Source organism: Poecilia reticulata, linkage group LG12 (genome assembly GCF_000633615.1).
Source record: "Poecilia reticulata strain Guanapo linkage group LG12, Guppy_female_1.0+MT, whole genome shotgun sequence".
NCBI classification, from domain to species: Eukaryota; Metazoa; Chordata; class Actinopteri; order Cyprinodontiformes; family Poeciliidae; genus Poecilia; species Poecilia reticulata.
Window position 1 is genome coordinate 17,868,592 of NC_024342.1, and position 15,848 is coordinate 17,884,439.

Consider the following 15,848-nt stretch of genomic DNA (forward strand, 5'->3'; position numbering starts at 1 on the left):
GATGGGAAAAACCCCTTGTGACCAATCTGTTAGAAGATTAAAGGTATGAAGAAAACTCACATCTACTTCTCTATCCACAACCTTTAATTGAGCTGCACAACAGTTTAAACATCAATCTGACAGGTCTTCGGGTTCATTCTTTGTGGGACATGCGTTTTATCTGAAGGGTGCCTGGAAACAACAGCCGACAGTGTGAAACATAAAGACGGAGATGAGGGAGGCAAAAGGAACATTGAGAGTTTCCGACTTACTACACACGTTTCAAAACGTTTTAAACAGATCTTGTCAGAGATTTCTCAAAAACACACACACCACTAAGAATAACAGAGGCTTTATGATCAGTCATATCGTCTTTCATCAGCGAGCCCACATGAAAACGTCAGTGTCTACCTGGTGAAAGTACCTCCAGCTTCTGCAGGTGGAGCTGAAAATGCCGTCGAGTCACTTTCAACTGGTTGATTTTTGCTATTTCAGAGGCACCGAACGTTGAGTTACAGCAGCACCGTGAAGTTTTATTCTTCATAGCATCACCAACATGATTTTAGCAACAATCTAACGTCAGTTTTAGCCATGAGAAACATCACATATAGATTTAAAAAAAAGAAAATGTGTCTTCAATTCATTCAATTTTTTGAATCATTTTGCTTTATTTTTATTGATTGCTTCCGTTAAAGCTTTGTGCAACATTTTGCCACGTCGATGTTCTCGTTTCGGTGTAATTGAGCAAATTTTTAGGTTAAGAGTTGACTTCCACAATCAAATCTCTCTTTACCGATACTCCCAAACAAGTAAACGTTTAATAAATAAGTAATTTAAGAGCCCAGCCAGGAACATTAAGCCTGTGGACAAACTGTGGGTTGTAAAATAGATTGAAGTGAACTAAAAGTCATCAGAGATGGCTCTGAATAATTCATATATCCAGTGAGGCCCTCTCTGGTGGGAAGTGATGGGTTTAAATGGGACATTTTTGTTTACAAGCAACGACAGAAAAACAAAAAAAAAAAAAGAAAGAAAAAAATTTGTCATGGGTAAGAACATAGCAAAAAAAAAAAAGTCTCTAAAAAGGTGAAACTTTGTGCTGATAACAAATGAATGAACGTTTCCACACTACATAGCTCCAATAACAGTTAGCTACACTCGTATAACACTCTTTTGTTTACAGTCATGCTCTGGGCCAACTTTTATATTAAACTGCTCAATAACTCTACATTTATTACAATAACAATAGATTTTTTTTCTTTTTTAAACAACGGGATGTGAGACCAATAAAACTAAGGAAGACTACATTAAATAGTTTTGACTATATATATATATATTTTTTTTTTTTATCCCTTTAACCTTTTAAACTGTGGTTTCATTCTCCAAAGATGTGCTTCATAAAGGGCACCAATTAAAGATTGTTTTAGGAATAATAATAATAAAAAAAATAATAAATTGTCAGTCACTGCACTTAACCCTGAATGAGAACAACAATGATCAAGAAAGGAGCCACCTCTGCGTCTCTGTAAGTCTGTTCGGGTCGGGTGCATCGGTACAGATAAAAAAAACAACAACAACAAAAAAAAAACATGATAGCATCTCAGAGTTCTGTCTTACATCCTTCATCTGGTATCAACGGTTAGATCCTCAGTAGCAGCACCGGACGTCATTCCTCCCTTCTGTCGGTGCAACGTCGCCCCCTTGTGTCTGCATCCCCCCCCACTTTCCCTCTGTGTTCTGAGTGCTTTAGGTCACCATTGAGAACACACACACACACACACACGGAGTGTTTGAACCGTTTTACCTCCGTCTTCTTCCCTACCCCGCCCCCCGCTCTACTTCCCCTCCGAGGGCTTCTTCCAGCCCTCGCTCACGGCTTTCCCGTTCACGCTGCCCGAAAACGTGGAGTTCTTGTGGCGCAGCAGCCAGGACGGCAGCAGGCTGCGGGGCCTCAGCTGCCGGGGCGACGCCTGAGAGAGGCGCACCATGCGCGGCGAGCGCCACACCTTGATGGTGGAGTCGTCGCTGGCGGACAGCAGCAGCTCCTGGTCGGCGGGGCTGAACGCCACCGAGTTCACCACGTCGTCGTGCGCCAGCCGCGCGAGGCAGATGTTGTAGTGGCGGTCCCAGATGTAGCCGTGCTTGTCCTCGGCTCCGCTGCCGGAGGGAGTTTGTGGAGGGAAAAAGAAGTCAGCGGAGCTACAGCCAGCGGGACGAGACTGAGCTTGGGAAAGGCATTCATTACGAGCAGAATCATCGAGGTGTTCTCGAATTATGTTCACACATAATGAGGCTGCGATGCATGTCACCATATTCCAGATTCTTATTTATATATGCGTCTTTAAACGTCGTAGCTTTATCTTTTCACATCACCATCAACCAATATATTGTTGTCGGTCTTTCATATTAAATTTAGGGCCGAAACGATTAATCGTGATGAATCGATAACTGAAATAGTCGTCAACTAATTCAGTAGTCGATTCATTGTTAACTGGAGCATACAGCCTCATGAACAGAACAGCTTAATCAGAGCAGTGATTAACTAAAAATGCATACATTTTGCGTACAAGATAAAAATAAAAACATCTGTAAATATGCCCTACACAAAACTCATCAAGTGGCATAGTTTTGGCTTCAATTTTTATAAAACATTTCCTCCAAAGAATGATCAGATTAGTCCTACAATGTACTGACGTTGAGTCAGGCAGAGAGGGACGAGCTTTTCACATGCTGATGTTAAAAGTTTGTTTTTGTTTTTTTAAGAATGCTACATTTTTCTATTATAGGTGAGAACATTTTTATTTTCTCACCTATAACAATTTTGGATCAAAATTGTTTAAATGAAACATGTGCGGAATGTGCCGATAATTTTATCTGACTAAATCGATTAATCTTCAGAATAATCGATAATTAACATCACTGTTCGCTGCAGCCCTCCTCCGCAGCATGACTAAATGTGAGCACTTGCGCAGCGTAAAACGTCCGTCTGCATCCTACCTGGCAACGAAGTCCCTGCTGACATCCAGGAAGATGAAGAAGCACTCGTCGTTGGGCGTGAAGGCCCGGTGGGCCCGCAGGCTTCTCCTCTCCTCCCTCAAGCTCTTCAGGTCGATGACGTGCATGTCTATCTCCTCGGCGATGGGAGGCGGGGACATGGGATCTGAGATCACGCATCCCTTCGGCCACGCTCGGCTATTTACATACAGGTACCTGACCGACGACAGCAGGAGAGCCGGAGTCAGAATCACCAAGAGGAGAGCAGCTGACACAGGCGTCCGCTGCGTTTCCGACTCATTTCTGGCCGCGACGCCACACGTTGTGTTGTCAAAAAATAAATAAATCGCAGATTTTTCTGTACTTGACTTCATGTAGTTTCAAAAATTTATACAAAATACTAATGGTCAACATGAATTTATGGAAAGAAAAACAATGAATCAAGTCTATAAATCCAAAAACATTTCCCGTGTTTATTTAGCTTTTCTAGACTTATCAAGAACGTGAAAACTACAGATAAAATCCATTTGTGGAGAACCAAAGCACTGGAGTAAAAAAAAAAAAAGTACTCCAGATTTCCAGTATGCGCTGTTGACTACTGTACCTGTGGTCAGGAGAAAGGCCCATTCCAATGATGTGGCCGTGAATGTCAATAACGTGGTCCAGTGAATCAAAGAACTCCTCGGAGCTCCTCTCCTCTCCGAGCACGGGGCCGGAGGTGGTCATCTGGTCGGGCTTGATGCGCTTAATGCCTGAGAGGAAACCAAACGACGGCATGAGGAGACCGAAGCTTCGGCTTGGTCTCAGCGCATTTTGAATAGTCCTACCTATCTGGTGGGGGGAGTACGTAAGGCTGCCGGTGGTGAAGAGTAAGTATGTTTTATCCTCGCCCTCTCCAGGCTCAGAGGGGTCGATGAGGCTGGGGTCGGGCGCCTTGGTGTAGGCTCTACCCATCATCTGAGCAACCTGGGTCTCAATCTGCAGCTCCCTGGCCCCCACGTGTTTACGGCTCTGGATGGGAAGAAAGAAAACATCAGAAAAGATGACAAGAGGTTTTATTTTAATTTTTTTTTAAATCCCTAATTAACCTCCATCGTACATGAATGACGTGGTCCAGGCCGGATATCGTGGGCTGGGGGGTCCGTGCGGACGAGAAGCCGTGACTCCTTCCGTCCGTGCCGCATTGCTCCTCGCTCTCCGCCTCCTCCTCCTCCTCGCTGTCCGAGGCTCCCAGGTCGAACAGAAGAGGGTGATGCTGATTGTCCTGCTCCGCTTTCTGCCGCCTCGCCTGAGACTGAGCCTCGTAGTCCAGCAGCAGGTCCGGGTTGTCGTGGCGGCGGCAGTGCGCCACCATCACCGTCCGGATGGTGCTGGCGTTGATGTTCTGGATCTTGAAAAGGCGCTTCACGACGTTCACGTTCTCGGACTCGATATCCTGGGCGACATAAAGAAACAAACAAACGAGGATGACATGAGAAACCGGTGGGTTTTTTTTCTTTTGGGGGGGGGTTTTTCTCCACCAGTTCAGGCAAATCGACCTGGAAAGCCTTGTTGAGCCAGAGCACCGAGCAGGACGTCATGTTGCCGATCCAGTGAAGGTTCCCCGAGATCAGGTGCGTCTCGTTCAGCCAGCAGCCAAACACGTCGTACGGTTTGTTCCTGACCCGCGACAGCAGCGTGTAATTGTCTGGAACGAAACGTTAGAAGAGCAACGGTGAGATTCTTAAACCTTAAACCTCGATAGATTCCACTGGAATGTTACGTTAACAGGCCGAAACAACGCCGTGTAGCGGAAGGTAAAAAAAAAAAAAGAGAAAATTATACATGACTTCAATGTTTGATTTACAAATAACATCTTGATGAGTTTTATGTGTGTTTTTTTTTCCAGACAAGTTTTTATGCAACACAACCTTTCCTGTTTCAAATTCTTGCGACAAATTCTCAGTTTGATTCCTCTCATTACTTTGACTAGGCCATTCTACCCTGTGAATACACCTTGATCTAAACCGTCCCATTGCCGCTCTTCGCTTCAAAAGGTGACGTTCCACGAATGAAATTTGTTTTCTCATTAACTGTGACCAGTTTCCACACAGCATGATGCTGCCGCCGCCATGTTTCACCAGGGTGATCGGCAGAGTTGGTTTTCTATCACACATGGGTTTTGTATGATGGCCAAAGCGTCTAAAACTCTCCCATAATGGAAATATTTGTGGAGTGAATGAATGACAGTCGTCCCGTTGCCAGAGTCTCAGAGTAAAACGGATAAATGGAAATGCTAGAAAAAGAGGAAAGTGAGGTGCAATTTTCCTCTTTTGTCGCCTAACAATACTTTGTATTGGTTCATCTAAAAAGATACCAAAAAAAAATACATTGAGGTTTGTAGCTACAACATGGCAAAAACAAGAAAAAGCCTCATGAATACGTCTGCAAGCCACTGTACTTCATAACTTTAGTGAGGCTAAAGTTAAGGCTCACTATGTTAATGCACTATGTCTAAACACGTCAGCGCGGTTAGAAAACTCCTACAACGAATTCATCGTAAACCCAAAATCAATCCCCACTTGGCAGCTGGAAGCCGTGCGGGAGTTTTTGCCCATGTTCCTACCCAGACTAATGACGGCAATTTCCCCAGAAGACGAGTGGTGTGGTCCCAGGTAGACGCCGGATACGAGCAGCAGGGTATCGTCTGGGTTAAACTGGGAGAACTGGGTGTAGCCCCAGTTGAACTGACGCATGCTGGTGCTGTGCACCAACGAGATGTTTCCATCCTGCCGCTCCGTGTCCCACAGCTGAAAGAGAGGTTTAGAAGAAAGAGTCAACTGAACAAGGGGAGAGAGAACATTTGGTTTGAAGCATCCTGAAAATGATCTGAAAACTGTTCCACAATTAAAAAAAACAAAAAAAAAAGGGGCTTAGTGAGCGTTATTAAATTTTATTAAAAGTCAGGTAGGTTGTTCTCAGGATGTTCTGCTGATTTTCCCACATTTCAGGTCAAAGTGAATATTAAAGGCTCTTAAAATAAACAAGAAATGCAAAAAAAAAAAGCAGAGTACCTTGACTGTGCAGTCCTTAGAGCAGGAAGAGAAGCGATGGCCCCTGTGAGAGAAAGCCAAGTGAAGCACCTGGTCACTGTGCTCCCTCAGCGTCTGGACTTCCACACACGGGATGCAGTCATATAGACGCTTGAACTCCCTGTACCACGACACGGCCGCTGCACACAGGCCCAGAAACGGACAATCATTTATTTATTTTTATTTTTTTTTAAAGCACACATCTTCAAAACCAATGCGGACAAAACTACAACAATCACTCTATCAAAACATACACGGGTGTCGAGGAACGGAGCGCGGTATCCGGTAGTAACTGTAGAACAGCTCCCTCCACAGGAACTCATCTCTGGAGACCGCCTGCCACTGTCTGCAGGTCAGGCCGGCTCTCAGCACGGCATCATGGGGCAGGTGCAGGAAGATCTCCAAAACCAAGCTGTCCGGCAGAACTGGATCCCAATCCATCCTAACATCCTGGAACACACGCAGCGCTGTGAACAAGAGCTGTCCTCTTGCAGATTTCTTCAGGGTTTTTTTCTTTTTGTTTTTTTTTTTGTCACTTAAAGGTTTCAGATCAAACTAATTTTAAAATCATAACCACAAGGTCCGTAGAATCGATAAAGCACCTAAACAGAGCCTGACAACAACAAATAGAAAGCTACACATTCTACCTCCACCTAAAGAGATTCATGAAAAGATAAGAAACGATGTCATCGTTTCCCAGACTGGAAAGAGTAAAAGCGTTTTTTTAATCCAGCACAGATTTCTTTTGTGTTCTTAATGTCAATTTCTACATTGGTCATTTCAACATTATCTCTACTCTTGTAGGTATTTCTATGTTTTTTTTTTGCACTAGTGGAGCTGAGGTGCTCAAGTTATGCGCTTTCTAACTTAATTTTTTTTTTTTTTCTGTAAATTTGCATCAAACGTTTGTGCTTTACATTAGACCATAAAAACACACATGGTTAACAAGTTAATAAATGTAACTAAATTTTTTCATGGAAAAAAACCAAACCATACATGTTGGTACCTTTAGTCATGAATTCTTAGTCAATCAAATTACCTTTAAAAACAGGAAAAACTTTGGAAATCTTACAAATGAAAATATTTCTCTATATTGCCTTATATGTTTGTCCACATCTAAAATTGCTGTGAATTAAATGCGAAAGGAACCGTGTCTGTTTCATCTTTCTTACTGTAAAAATGTTCATTTGTCATCTTATTTCATCTGTATAATCTCTTAACATTGAATAGAAATGTATACATTTTTAGTCCTTTTTGTGGTGAATTTAAAGCGCTACTTACAGCCTGACAGCTGTTGCATAGCAGGCTCATTTTTGAGTTTTCCCTTGAAGTTAAAAACTTTCCATAAAAACAATTAGATGTTTTTTTTATGGAAACAATTAGACTACATAAAGTCGCTGGTTAATACATAAATTTACATAAATTGTGTTAGTATAATTATTTTTACAAACTGTACCCATAATCCTCTTTAAAGTCACGAGAAAATGTTCAGTTTTCCTTTCCTTCTGAAATACAGATGACCGAACAGAGACATGTTGGCGACAAACACAAGTTACTGATTGTGCTTAAATTAAAAAGATCTACTACTAACAAACGTAACAATATATACTGGTATAACTTTGTGGATTTTAGCGCTTGTTAATTCAGAAAAAGAGCTTAATAAGCAGCTAAACTAACAGCTCAAGCTAGCGCTGAACTAGCTAACCGGTTGCAGAACCAGTTAGCTGTTAGCTAACGTTTGTTTTCAACTTTGGTCGGATAAGATTGACACTTCAAAACAAAACTTTACTCACATAAACTAGTGCTAATGCTCAACGGGCTCATCAGCTTCCATTCATATAAATCTACTGACACAAACTGTCACCTACCTGCTGGATGAAAGGGTGTTGAAGAGAAACAAAATACAACTGGTTGCTAACGCTACAGACTAGCCGCAGAAAAAAAATGACAACAATCTTCTAGCAGCGGCAAGACTCGATTAGCTGAATACAGAATAATCGAACACGGTTAAATAAACTCAATCGACTTATTGTCTTTCTCTGTCGGGTTTATGCTGTTGCAAAAAAAAAAAAAAAAAAAAAAAAGTGCTACCCTACACATTTCTTCTGCTTAAGTATTTCAGACCATCCAACAAAATTAAACATATATTTTATAGGCCAAAATGTAAGTAATCACTGAATCTAAATCTGGTTCTTTCACTCTCCCAAGCAAATGGCATTGAATTTGCAAAACTATATGATTGGCATTGAGTCTTTGACATTACTGTGGTGGAATTTTGAAGTTTACAGAATTGCTTTTAAATTGAACAGTTGTGTGGCTTTCCAGAACTGATCTTGTGTGTAGTTTCTTTGGGCCACACAGAGAGAATTTGCTGGTGTGTTGTGGATTATTGTCCTACTGCATACCACAGGCGTTTAAGGTCACCAGCTAATGGCCGGATATAGTCCTTTATGATTTTCTACAAGCAAAGCAATCCAAGACAATCACAAATGCTGTAATGTTGTTCGGTTATGTTGTGCCAAGTAGAAAAGTTCCAAATTTGTCATGTCACTTCACATAATATTTCCTAAAAAGTCATAAGGGGTAAGTCCAGTCTTTATTCTGGACTTAAGAACACACTGCAGACTAATTTGCTATATGCTCATGGGCAGTATTCTGTTCATGTGAAATCATTGGAGTTGATACAAAAGTATGTGTGCGTGCGTGTGTGTGTGTGTGTGTGTTGTCTCAGGGATATAGCTAAATGCAAAAGACCTGCTGCATTAAGAAGACATTGAAAATACATCAATGCTCTGTTTTTCAGCTCCAAAATCATAATAAAAGCAAAGTTAACGTGGAATGTCATAAAGCTTACTGTAATGACCAAATAAGTAAAGCTACCTTTGTTTAGTGTAACTATCGTTGAGGTAGGAATATAATATAATATCCCCATCGTGGGATAATATTTCTGTGCAACAGCAGCAAAGTGACAGGGAATAACAGCAAACGATTATGTTTTTATTTTGATAACTATTATGAACGTAACTATGGTTACAGAACGCAGTCCCACTTGAAAAGGTCAACAGCAACACAGAAAAAAGATTTAAAAAACACTAAATTTTCGCTTTGTTTGATAAGGGAACACGGTTAGTAACTTTGGAGTATATTTGCGTAACTTTAAATGTTTATGAAAAAACCTGTCATTAGTTGTGTTAATAGAAAGAACTGTACTTATGTAAAGGGCTTTGCATAATAACATTGGATGATGCGAATGATTGCAATTATTAGCATGAATGCTATGTCTTTCTTTTGATATTTTCATCTCCTATGGTTCATAAAATATTCAGCTTTGCGATCATCTTTTAATTTCAACATATAAGCTGCTCTGCACTAGATGATCTAAAATCATTTTTCTTTCTGCTTATATTCTTCAACATATGATAAGTAGAACGTTTTGCTTTGAAAGAGGATTGCAGACTGTTTCTGTTTTTTAAAGGTTTCTGCTTATTACATTTTTTTTCTTTCTTTCACTCTGCATTGATTATATTACTGTACGTCAGTATGCTGGTTTTTATTAAATCATCATTTAATCATCTGTTCTTGCCTTCTCACCAGACACACATGCAGGTTGTAGTCAGGGAGAACGTTACAGTAACTCTATCCTTCCACTGTGCTCCTGCCAGCTCTGTTTACTGACTCGCAGCCACCTGGGGACTACAAAAAAAAAAACCCTGGGACTGAAAAACTGCTTTGTCACCGTCTTCTTGTGTCAGTTCACTAACAGCTGCTAAGCAAAAACAAGGAGCCGAGCTTCAAGATAAATCCTGAAGGAAGGATTAAACGATGCTGTGACTGATCATCTCTGGTGAGTTTGTTTCGTTTATGCCAAATTGTTGTGTGAAAAGAGGAATTCATTGTGCAGCGTTTTCCTTTTGCTACTCCATGTCTCAAGATTTTAAAGATGCTTCTCGGTGTAGAATCATGAACAAATACTTTGTGCGAAGGCTGACAGGGATGCTGTCAGGTTACCATTTTCAACGTTATTTCATTAGTGTGGCGTCTGTCTTCCTTCAGGAGTGCGGCATGTTATTAACTGGATAACCTCCTGTTGTTGCTCCAATGGGAGGGAGGAGACAGTTTCAAGCTGCCGGTGTCAAGGTGCCCTTCATCCAGCCTCGATTTATAAGAGCAATTTGTATGTTTATGAGTGAGCTAATTAATACGTTTCTCTTTCTGTACAGGGCAGAAGGTGTGGACGGTCAACCGTGATGAAAAACCCTCCCATCAGACTCTTCCATAACGTGTCCCACTGTATCTACTGTTGCTAGGGCATTCATGTTTGCATCTGCTTCACCTAAGCTCTGGGTTGTGCTGTACTTGTACTAATGATGACTTGTCTGAAAACTCCTGCTTCAGGAAGCTGGACAATGTCTGACAGCTCACAAGTACACAGCACTCAGTCCACAGTAACATCCTAACATCCTGCCATATGTGGTAAAAAAAAAAAAAAAGAAAAAAAAAGTGACTTTGTAAGCCCACTTTTCTGACCTACAAACAGATTAAAGAATGATGCGGATCGTTTTGTTGTCTCGTTTGAGTCTTTTTAAGTTTCTCAGAGCGTCAAGTTTCTGTTTATCTTTTCCGAGGTGTTTGTCGCCATCGTGTGGATTTAATGAGTAATTGCAGGCGGTGTTCAGAAAAGTGGAGGAAGAATAAAACAGCGATGTATTGGAACCAGAGAATCAAACCTGTGAAGTGAAGTGTGCTCTCAAAAAGCAGAAGAATCTATAAAAATAATGATTTCAGGGCTGCAAGTAGAACAGACAGGGATTTTATTTTTTCAGACCATATGTATCCTCTCTATTATTTTTAAGTTGTCACAACCTTTCAACCTCCCAAGTTACCAAGGATATAAGGGCTGAAAGTGGAGTTGGTGAATTCCAGGCTTATTGAATTTTTTTAGAAGTTGTAATAGAATATTACTGATATTATTTTTCCTTTGATATTATATTATTTACACTGGATTATATGCAAAGAATTTAACTTAATTTAACCAATATTATGGCTTTTATTTTAACCACCCACTGGCACCAAAGAGAACCTACCGTCACATTTATTTATTTAAATAAATCGAATTACATTTATTTATTATCTCAAATCAAAATTGAGAAAGGTGACCAAACATAAGAACTTATGATGTAACTAATTTCCATTTCTTAAAAAAAAAAAACTTTGAAAAACAACTTTTACATATACCTTACAATAAATAATTATTAGCTTAATGTAATAGTTTATTGAATGCAATAAACCAATAAATGATTATTGGTTTAATGTGATGCAAATATATATATTTTACATAATTTTCTTTTTGTTGTTGGTCTTATCTCAGTTTATGTAGATTTGAAAAGTGTCTTATGAGGTTATACTTAAATCAAATAAATTATTTTCAAATAAATGTATATGTTATGTAAATTCCATATGTTAGAAAGTTTCATTTAATTTCAATCAGCGACACTAATTCGTTTTTCATGTAATCTGATTACATTTGGTTTTCTTGGATGTCAGTTATTTCTCAATTATCACAACTGAGTTTCCACTGTTTTCTGAACAGTCGACCATTTAAATCACATCTCATTTATTTAGAATAGAAGAAGGCACAAATGTATTTACATTCACATGATACAATTTTACAATTACACAAATCTCCATTCTGTACAGGTTTAAAGTGACCATTTATATTTTACAGTGGAAAAAAACAAAACAGCTTGACCATCGTGGAATTTGCTCAGTAAATCTGACTGAACGTCATAAGAACATCTGTCCGGAAGTTCAATACATCATTTGTTCGTTTTGTCTCACTTTATAAGGAGAAAACAAAACAAACGAATCAACGGGGGAGGGATGTAGTTAATTAATTTGCCATAATTTGCTCAGATAAATCTTAATGTCTGCATTCTGACCACATGATGGCCAAATGTGAAGGGAAAAAAGAAAACTTCCATCGAAGATTCACAATTACATCAGCGCTTCTTTACATTTCCACCACAGCTCTAAGTCGAAAGTGCGTCGTTGTTCCATGCCACGGCCGGACCCGGTGTGCGCTATCATAACACCATGGTGGGAATGTGGTGGACCAGAGGCATCTGATGCTGCATGGCGGCCATCTGCGGTGCAGGTGGAGGAGGAGGAGGAAGAGGAAGAGGAGGGGGAGGGGAAACCTGCGGGGGCGCGTCGGAGGCGTGCGCCGCAGGTTTGTGCCGTGCGCTCTTCTGGTGCGCCCTCAGGCCCGCCAGCTGGGAGTAGGCGCTCTGACAGACGTGGCATTTGTACGGCCTCTCGCCGGTGTGCAGGCGGACGTGGTTCCGCAGCGTGGACGACTGGCTGAAGCGGCGGTTGCAGAAGCGGCACACGAAGGGCTTGTCCAGGGTGTGGATGCGCATGTGGGAGCGCAGGTTGCTGCGGGAGTTGAAGCCGCGGTGGCAGATGACGCAGCGCATCCGGCCGGTGGAGGTGGCGGCGACGGAAGGAGGAGAACACGACGAGGGCCCCTCGGTGGAGTGGGCGTCGTCTGCGAGGGGGAAAACAGCGGAGGCGACGAATGAAGGCTGAAATTTGCTCTCGCCAAAGAGTCCCTAAGAGGAAGAAACTCACCATTCCTGCTTTTCTTCTGGTGTTCTTCGTCCATCCCAGGAACTCCAGGAATCCCCAGGAACGTGTTGTGCGTGTTCCCATACCAGACAAGGAGCTCCTGGTCAGGCGGAATGGTCTGAGGGAGGGAGAGATATAAAAAAATATCAGCGTTTATCATTCCTGTTTGATTTCAGAAATAAGCGTTCAAGGTTAGCTGAGGTATAAGCGAACTTTGCGGTGACTCTCACAGAGAAACAAACTGTGTGTGCCGTGGTGAGTGTCAGATAAAAATCCAAACACTTAAAGATAAGTTTCCAAGTATTAGGAATTTTTCTTAATTAATTTATTTATTTATTATGGCTTCACAGTCAACTGGAAGTTAAGCCAAAAGCAGAGCCGATTTAGGTCAGCTCAGGTTTACTGGAGGCCCTGACTGAGCTCAACTCATCGTGAGGCTCACCTCCACTGCTTTGTAGAAGATGCTGCTGCCGATCTGCACCACCTCCAGGTTCTGCTCCTGCTCGTTCCGAGCGCACTTTATGTAGGTCATCCAGCTGCGGTGGTCCTCCTGGCTGGCATCGATGAAGTACCGCACCGTGCCGTCCTCATTGAACACCTGAAGAACGACGTGGATGTGTTACCGACGGAAAAATCAAGAAAAGAATTACTTCTTTTTTTTTCTTTTTCTTTCTACATTAGTGTTTAAAGCAGAAGCATCGCAGGACCCATTTTACTTTGACCCCGGACCCCAGAAAATATTTCTGGTGGCCCTGTAAAATTTCCAAAACAAATTTAATAAGAAAAAAAAAAAGACAGAAAAAATGCAACTGGAATTTATTTAGCTGAATTCGTATGTGCTTTCTATGTGTTGGATTGATTTATTTTTGTCGTTTGTTTATGACTTAAATCTTTGAAATGTTTTCAAATTACATTTGTGGTGAAATGCGAGCAATCTTGAGTTGAGCTGCTCTGACTCAGTTGTTCTGTTCAGTGCAAATAAATTGCAGTATCGAAATATGCACGATAAAGTCTGTGATTAACATTTTTTTTTAAGTGGAAATTTGGGATACTGTGCCCCAGTGAAGTCGCATGTGCGCTCACCTCCCACATCAGGTTGTTGTTCTTGAACAAGTCCACATGTTCGGGGGACAGGAGCCTCCCGGTGAAGGGGCCCATCTCTGTTCCGGCTTTGATCCAGGTCTTGGAGAAGATGCCCAGGCCTTCTCCCGGGATGGAGCTCTGGGCGATGATCACCTCGCTGGGAAGCACCAGACTGGAGAGCTTCTGCACCTCTACCAATGCAAGAAAAGAAAAGAAAAGAAAAGAAAAGAAAAGAAAGGAAAAGAAAAGAAAAGAATAGAAAAGAAAAGAAAAGAAAAGAAAAGAGTGCAAAACGAATGAAAAAAACACTCTGAATGAACGCTTTCAGTGGTGAAAGCAGCAAATGAACTGAATCTTATTTTAGTCACGAAATATGAAGCCACACCTCACCCTGCGTTTAATTCGATTATCTGGATGAATTGAATTTTTGTTGTTGTTTTTGTGCAAGAAACACCACCACCACCACCAACTCCCCCTTAAAGCTTTTTTTTTTTGCCGCAAAGAAGAAGAAGAAGAAAAAAAAGTGATTCTTTAAAGTTAAATTCAAAGATTCACATCTCAGAAAAGTGAGTCGGGGTTAAACGATCCTCTATTGCTCAGAGTCCAGCAATTTGTCATGCATCAGATGTGATTTTCATTACAGTTTTACTCGGGAGGGGAGGAAAAGAAAAAAGAAAAAAGAAAGAAAAAGGGAACGACTAATTCCAAATTCATTATCCTTTTTAGAACTTTGTCGCAATAAATTTGCGCTGAATGAGACGGGGGCTTGTTTAAAAGGACGGAGGAATTTCTGCGACAAAAAAAAATGGAAAGGCGATTAGATGGTTGACATGCAATGAATAGCATTAGATTTAGCCTTCACGGCGCATTATGCGAGGAACAGCAAATCTCTTAAAAGGAAGAGAAAGAGAAAAAAAACAGAGCCTCCAGAGTCTCTCATAGCTGCCAAGGGAGGAAAAGAGACTGTCCGGAGATTGATGAATGCGTGGATAAAAAAAAAGAAAAAAAAGAAAATGTCAAAGAAAGAAAACCTTTCCGTCCGAAACTTTCCCAGGTCAAGCACAAAGTTAACCAAATGAATTTAATGCTCCGCGTCTTTCAATCGGCGCCAGTTACGAGTAACAAGCCTCCGAGCTGCGGGGTCCGAGGGCTGAGCGAGGGTTAATGCGTTTAATGGCTCGAAATAAAAGCAGCAGGCAAAAAGAAAAAAAAAAAAGAGAGGGAAAGTGCGAGCAGGGATGAAATGTTGGAGAGGGTCAGCGAAAGTTCTTCTAGATTTCTAACCCGCGCAGGGATTGTTGGGTAAATTATTTATGTTGTTGTGCATAAACAAATCAACACGTTTTCTAGTTGACTTGAACTACTTTGCACAAAACGAAATGTATATTTTTTTTTGTCATGCTGTTGGTTTTGACGCGCTCTTACGCACGTCTTATTTCTTCTTCTTCTTTTTTTTTTAAATGGCAGAATTCAATTGGTTTAAAAGTGTAGTAAAAAAAAAAAAAAAGTTCCCGAAGTGACCCGGCGGGTCAGCCTCACCTCCAGCGAAGGACTGGGCCAGAACCTCAGCCGTGAAGGCGGTCTTGGGGCTGCTGCCGCTCTGCCGCTCCTCCGCCAGGTGTTCGCCCAGCACGTTCCTCCACCTGCCGTACAGGAAGCTGTGCAGGATGTCCGAGGTGATCACGTCCGACAGCGAGCGACCGGAGCACTTAAATCCGGGCTTCAGAGCCAGAGCGTCGGCGGGCAGCACGGAGCCCATCACGCGTGAGGGAGAGAAAGAGAGAGAGAGGAAAAGAGAGAGAGAGAGAGGGGAAGGAAGCGGTGAATGAACGGGGCTGGACACAGAGGCAGAGTCCGTCCTCCTCGCTCCAGACCGTGTGCGCGTAGGAAACTGCTGCAGCACCGGGCTGTGAGGGGTCTCTTTATATAAGTGGCTGGTGTGACCCCCCGGGGCCTAATTAGTTATTAACGACACACCCCTCACCATGTGGACCTGCCCGCTGCGGCGAGGCGCACCAACGGGATGGTCCGATGCAGTGGCAGAGGAAAACTTGGAAACATGCGGAAAAAAATTTATATGTTTATTTGGAAAAT

At 41.8% G+C, this 15,848-nt stretch overlaps 2 protein-coding genes and 1 long non-coding RNA gene across 6 annotated transcripts; 1 reads left to right on the plus strand and 2 right to left on the minus strand.

Annotated features, from left to right (window-relative positions):
- Positions 1 to 66: 66 nt before the first annotated feature.
- On the minus strand, positions 67 to 8,020 carry fbxw5 (F-box and WD repeat domain containing 5). 3 transcript variants are annotated; one of them, XM_008424332.2, is made up of 10 exons: positions 7,913 to 8,020; positions 6,299 to 6,494; positions 6,027 to 6,184; positions 5,579 to 5,762; positions 4,512 to 4,660; positions 4,073 to 4,408; positions 3,801 to 3,984; positions 3,578 to 3,725; positions 2,977 to 3,189; positions 67 to 2,136 (listed from the first exon to the last, which is right to left on the minus strand). In XM_008424332.2, exons 2-10 carry the CDS (start codon positions 6,483 to 6,485, stop codon positions 1,815 to 1,817), a joined length of 1,881 nt encoding a protein of 626 aa, XP_008422554.1. In that variant the 5' UTR covers positions 6,486 to 6,494; positions 7,913 to 8,020; the 3' UTR covers positions 67 to 1,814. The 3 variants fall into 3 exon arrangements, with proteins under 3 accessions (XP_008422554.1, XP_008422555.1, XP_008422556.1); XM_008424333.2 differs by lacking the exon at positions 7,913 to 8,020 and adding an exon at positions 7,838 to 7,877; XM_008424334.2 differs by lacking the exon at positions 7,913 to 8,020 and adding an exon at positions 7,501 to 7,728.
- Positions 8,021 to 9,079: 1,059 nt separating this feature from the next.
- On the plus strand, positions 9,080 to 10,519 carry LOC103473818 (uncharacterized). Of its 2 annotated transcripts, none has more exons than XR_535071.1 (4): positions 9,080 to 9,169; positions 9,707 to 9,888; positions 10,098 to 10,181; positions 10,265 to 10,519. It is a non-coding gene; the product is annotated as an uncharacterized LOC103473818 (long non-coding RNA). The 2 variants fall into 2 exon arrangements; XR_535072.1 differs by having other exon boundaries at positions 9,089 to 9,169; positions 9,639 to 9,888.
- Positions 10,520 to 11,641: 1,122 nt separating this feature from the next.
- prdm12a (PR domain containing 12a) lies at positions 11,642 to 15,683 on the minus strand. The gene is made up of 5 exons (XM_008424335.2): positions 15,294 to 15,683; positions 13,755 to 13,945; positions 13,114 to 13,269; positions 12,675 to 12,789; positions 11,642 to 12,591 (listed from the first exon to the last, which is right to left on the minus strand). Exons 1-5 carry the CDS (start codon positions 15,511 to 15,513, stop codon positions 12,128 to 12,130), a joined length of 1,146 nt encoding a protein of 381 aa, XP_008422557.1. The 5' UTR covers positions 15,514 to 15,683; the 3' UTR covers positions 11,642 to 12,127.
- Between the last annotated feature and the right edge of the window lie 165 nt (positions 15,684 to 15,848).